General features: G+C 31.4%; 1 protein-coding gene across 6 annotated transcripts in view; it reads right to left on the bottom strand.

The window, feature by feature from the left end:
* Positions 1-6,000, bottom strand: part of Pcdh11x (protocadherin 11 X-linked) — a 538,787-nt gene that overhangs the window by 91,813 nt on the left and 440,974 nt on the right. For 4 of the 6 annotated variants that reach the window (XM_052170807.1, XM_052170809.1, XM_052170811.1 and 1 more), the window contains one exon: positions 5,659-5,682. The exons of the other annotated variants lie outside the window; for them this stretch is intronic. In XM_052170807.1, the coding sequence (XP_052026767.1) occupies positions 5,659-5,682 (24 nt within the window). The remainder of the gene's footprint in view (positions 1-5,658; positions 5,683-6,000) is intronic. 6 annotated transcript variants of the gene reach the window in all.

The following is a 6,000-nucleotide window of genomic DNA, read 5'->3' as shown; positions in this document are numbered from 1 at the left end:
CAAGTAGCTTTCTAAAACTTAAAACATGACTGGTTGGAATTGAGTTTTCTATTCATAAACCAGATACTTGTTTGCGATATGTATTATAAGAAAGAATTAAAACATTTACAAATTTTATGTAGGTATGTTTTATGATAAGACCTGAGATGTTTTGTTAACTGTTTTAGTACAATTATTTTTGCCTATTTATTTTTAATTTTTAATAATACAACTACTGGAAATTTAAAATTACTTTTGTATTTCCATATGACTGTTGACAAATTATGGAGCAATATATAATCTAAAACTCGATATTCTGTGACTATTGTTTTAAATTAACAATTTATGGAAAGCAAATTTATTTATTCATTAATAATTTCTGTAGCATAAAGCAATGCCTTATAATAATATTTAAACATTTTTAGCCATATTTGGAAATTTCAAAAATTTATGGCTCATTTAAATTGTCCTAATAAGCAGGTGTCAATTAATAATGCCTTTTATTTCATCTGCATTCATATTTTTAAAAGTCCAACACAAATTCAAAGTATGAAGTTTGAATAGAACATTTTGCTTTCATAGGTTGTATTCTGATACTATGCTTCACCAAAAATCTCATCAGAATGACAATAGTAAAGCATTACAGCCATTTTTAGAATTTAATAAGTGTACTGTCTCCAAAAGAATTAGTTTTCTTGTAGAGTTTATTTTTGAATGATAGTTTCAAAATTGCTTTGATTTTCCTTTCTTACAAAAACCCATTCATTAACAAGCAACACAATTATATTAGGAGGCACATTTTTTTTCTATTTCCCTGTTAATGTACCATATGCAGTGAATATAGAATTACTTTTCATTTATTATTTGAAGAAAACTATTTTAAATATTAAAATACTGAAATCCTAATGCTTTATAAGACTTAATTCTTTTTGAAAAAAGTTTTCAATAATATTTCATGTCTACTTGCTCTTAACCTAAAATAAAATTAACAGAACATCAGTTGATTTGGTCATGTAGCATGATAATAGAGAGATATATTAAATTAATAGAAAGAGATTGATTATGTGGTACATGCTATGAATTTGTAGCTTAAAATCTAGGTATATACATTTTAATTAATGTCTTAATATGAGAAAAGTGATACTCTTTGAAAGGACACTTTTTGACTAAAAACTTGACATATGAAATACTCCATGGCTATGCTTCATACAGATAAATTTAATTTTGTGTTTACATAGGCTTATTAACTAAGAAATCAAATGGATACATATAGGTAAGGCAGTTCAGCTGGACAAGAGAAAACTCATTTAATATAGTCTCTCCTAGATAAAATTCATACTTTTTCCATATTCTTTTTCCTAAACAAGAATCCTTGACATTTCAAGTCAGAAAGAATTTCAGATGTAGATTTAGCTGTATAACGCACACTTCAAGTTTTACTGAGACCCAAAAGGTTAAGTTTATTTCCAGGAATATTGTATTAATTTTGCAAAAACATAATTATAATTATAGACAGCAAACCAATGGTACACTTTAAAAATTAGATGACTTTTCTGTATTACATACAAGAATAAATTATAGTATGGCTTTTGAACCTGGCATGCAGTTAAAAATGCAACTATATAATGAACATATTTAATATATAGTATTTATCAGAAAATTTGAATGATAAATTTAGTCACAATTTATGCTCAATGGTTCCCTGACCAATGTTCAAAAAATTGTATTGGTTTTGAATTATGCAAGCATAAAACTTCAAATGTTAACACTTTTGAGTCTCTTATTATTCGATTTTATGTTGCTCAGTTCCTAGCTCTTAAAATTTGAAACAATAGAAAATGAAAATCTTTTATAAGAGAAAGAACACCATTAATAGTACAAATAAGTAACCTACAGATTGGAGTAAAATCTTTGCTAACACTACATCTAATAGAGGGTTAATATCCAAAATGTATAAAAACTCAAGAAGTTAACCAAAAAAATCAGATAATCCAATTAATAAATGGGGTACACAGCTAAACAGAGAATACTCAATAGTGAAATTTTGAACGGCCAAGAAGTACTTAAAGAAATCTTCAACATTCTTAGCCATCTGGGAAATGCAAACCAAAATTTTCCTGAGATTTTACCTTAAAGCAGTCTGTAAGGATAAGATCAAAATCTCAGGTGACAGCAGGTTCTGGAGAGGATGTGGAGAAAGAGGAACACTCCTCCATTACTGGTACAATTTCAAACTTGTACAACTACTCTGCAAATCAATTTGACAGTTCCTCAGCAAATTAGAAATAGTTCTACCTGAAGACCCCATGATACCACTCCTAAGCATATACCCAAAAGATGTCCCAGCATACCACAAGGGCTATACTGGACATAGCACTACATGAGGACCCAGATATACCACTACTGGGCATATACCCAGAAGATGCTCCAACATATAATAATGACAGATGGTCCACTATGTTCATAGCAGCCTTACTTATAGTAGCCAGAAGCTGGAAACAAAACAGATGTACCTCAACTGAGGAATGGATATATAAAATGTACTTCATCTGTACAGTGCAATACTATTCAGATATTAAAAACAAGGGCATCATGAATTTTGCAGGCAAATGGATAGGAATAGAAAATATTACCCTGAGTGAAGTAATCCTGACCCAAAAGGACATATATAGTATGTACTCAATGATAGGCTGATAATAGCCAAAAAGTACAGAATACTCATGATCCAACCCACAGAGAGTAAAGTGTTTAAAGAGATGGGAGGCCCAAATGAGGATGGTTCAATCCCACTTAGAAGGTGTTACAAAATAAAGATGGAAGGAGGAGGGCAGATGAGATCTGGTTGGGAGAGGGAAGGGGGGGGGGAATGGGGAACAAGATCAGAAATGTGTGTGAGGAGGACAGAAGAGAAGCCCAGAGGCCCAGGATGGTGTGGGAGGTGGGGGAACCCTCTAAAATTCCCAGAAATGTGGTATGTGAGAAATCCTCAAGGCTCAAATGGGGTGACATTAGGCAAAATGTCAAAGAGCTGAGAGATGGAATTCAAAGAGTCCAACTCCAGTAGATAGAAAGGACCCCAAGTAAAAGGATGGGATTACCAACCCACTGTCAAAATTTCTGAGCCAAAATTATTCTTGTCTAAAAGAACTGCAAAAAATGACAAAGAGACTGAATGAAAGACAGTCTAATGACTAGAACAACTTGGGATCCATCTCATGGGGCAGTAGAATAGTCGCCAAGGCCTGACACTATAATTGAGGCTATTATGTATTTATAGACAAGAGCATAGCATGGCTGTCCTCTGAGAGGCCCTACCAACATCTGACTGAGATAGATGCAGATATTTAACACCCAACCATTGGACTGAAGTTGGGGACATCTATGGTTGAATTTGGGGAAGGATTAAAGGAGCTGAAGGGGAAGTTGATCCCATAGGAATACCTGCAATCTCAACTATCCCAGAGATATGGATGCCTGGGAGCATCCAGAGACTGAGTCACCAACCAGGCAGCATACACAGACTGGTCTGATATCCCTGACATATATAGAGCAGAGTGCTGCCTGATCTTGCCTCAGTGGGGGAAGATATGCCTAATCTTCTAGAGAATTGAGGCTCCAAGGAAGGGGTATGCTGGTGGGGGCCATCCTATCAGAGTCACGGGGGGATGGGGAATGGGATGAAAAAATGAGAGTTAGGACCTGGAGCTAGAGTAATGGCTGGAATGTAAATAAATACAATTTTAAAATTTAAATAATAATAGAACCTGCATATAAAAGTGTGACATGAAAGTCAAATGTTTGCTGAAGACAATATACACTTTTAATTACATATATGAATACTAAATAGTGCCAAGTTTTATGGTTTTATCTATGTTATCATATTCCAGGAACACATGGTTACTGCAAATTTAAAATGATGTAAATGAGTCTAGAGAATGAGGTCAGTTGGGCAAGTGCTTTTCTAGTATGTGCTATATAAACCAGATTTTATGTCTGTAGTCTCAGTATACTCAGAAGTTAAAGTTCATACTCAGTGATATATTTTCTTCATGATTACCCTGATCTTTGAAATATTGGAGGAATGTAGAAGAAAAATGAAAAAGAACAGAAGGAAAGAAAGAAAAAGAAAGAAATGGAAACATAAACTTCAAATCTTTGAATACTTAATTGACTTCACTGAGTTTATTCATCTAGTCAGGTTTAATAGTTTTGTGAGAATCCATGTGGCCCTGACTCATATTCAAAATTTTTATTCCACAGTACCTCTATGAAGAGTTTATCAAGACACATTGCTGAGTAAAATAAATCAGAAAGAGTAACACAGTTATCACATGTTTTCTTTCATATGCAGAAATAATGCCTTATTACAGGAAGTAAGGACCAGAGCAAGTATTTCGGCAAATGAGTTTGCTCATAAGGTAAATAAATTGACAAATAAATGATACCTTCTTCAGTGTAAGTTATTACAATGAAATCAACTAATTTGAAAAGTATTTGACTTGAATCATAAACATAAACAAGTTCTTATGTCTATTCCATATCTACAGCTCATGAATTTGTGGGGAAATAGCTACAAAGCCGTAAGAAGGGAAACTTCATAAAAGTGTAAGCTATAGTTTCACATTAACTTTATTATGCTTATAAATATTTAATATATAAGACATTGGTAGATATTAGTAGTAAGATACCATTAAATTTTCAAACTTTTGAGGATTGCTAAAATGTAATAGAATAAAAGATAGATCATATAAAATGGCCAAAGAAGTATTTAAACAAAACACAAGAAGTTCCAAGGTATGAAAACAATCAAAATAGAAAAAATAATCATATTTCAAATTCTCATATCAAACATGAAGAGGAAAGAGGTCTATGTGCCACATTGGCTTTATTACTGACTTCACAAAGAGCTATACTTTAGTAATTATTTTAGATTGCTTGAAGTAGCAATTGATTATTAATTATAGTTTTAAAACTAAGGAAAATCATAATTTTGGATAATAGAAAAATAGAAAGGCCATTTTGAAATATGAAGTTAAAATAAGCATAAATATAAATGATGCATTCAGTATATCCAATAACTCTTATCATTTTATGAACAAAAGATAAAATTAAATACATTTTAACTGGTTGCTTAAATTTCATGTTTAAAAACATTGTCTGGTTTTTAGTTTTATAGTAGAGACTCACAAATAATCAATACTATAAATATTGGTAAATAGTGTACCTTACATAACATTACAAGAATGAAAGTGAGACCATTTTCTTTAGCATGCATAGAGTATGAAAATTTAGAGGTCAAATTAGAAAAGAAATGAAGATAATATTTGATCTTTTGTAATCTCTCAGACAGATATTGAAAATATTCCCCTGGTCAGAAGAATAATAAAATCAAATCCATATTTAATTTGAAAGCAGCTATTTTACAAAAAACGACTACACGATTATATTATTTTTGTTACATAAAATTTGGTGTAAAGAAATTGTAAGAAACATCATTCAAGTGGTAAGCTTAACCAATTTAAGGAATGTTCTGTTAGATTTTTTAAAAATCTGAAGCAAGCAGTTAAAATTTGTAATGCTTTATAAAAGATGAAAAAAAGTTTCCCAAACAAACATGAACAATTTACTTTAAAGTTAAACATGCATTTTAGTGAAGCTTTGTGTTTGTTTCTACTGTACCTTTCTTTAGTCCAGGAATGAAAGCTAAAAAGAGATTTGCATAACGTTAAACAATATATATTTACTCTTCTTCCAAATATACTATATAAATTACATAGTAAATTATATTAAATTCCATTGTATTCTCAACATCATTTCAAAGAGTGTGTTAACTTAAACAAGATTGAACTTAAGTTTGTCTTCTATAATTTGTGAGAATTCAATTTAACCAAGCTTGTGTATTATGTTACACTTTCAGCAAGTAGTGATTGTGCCTTTAGATAATGCCTATGTGCTTTTAGCTAATTACCTATCTTCAAGGAGCTCATTGTTAAGCAAGAAATCACTATATGTCTAGCTTTA

Source organism: Apodemus sylvaticus, chromosome X, assembly GCF_947179515.1.
Source record: "Apodemus sylvaticus chromosome X, mApoSyl1.1, whole genome shotgun sequence".
Lineage (NCBI taxonomy): Eukaryota > Metazoa > Chordata > Mammalia > Rodentia > Muridae > Apodemus > Apodemus sylvaticus.
This window is presented reverse-complemented; position numbering and strand designations above follow the sequence as displayed.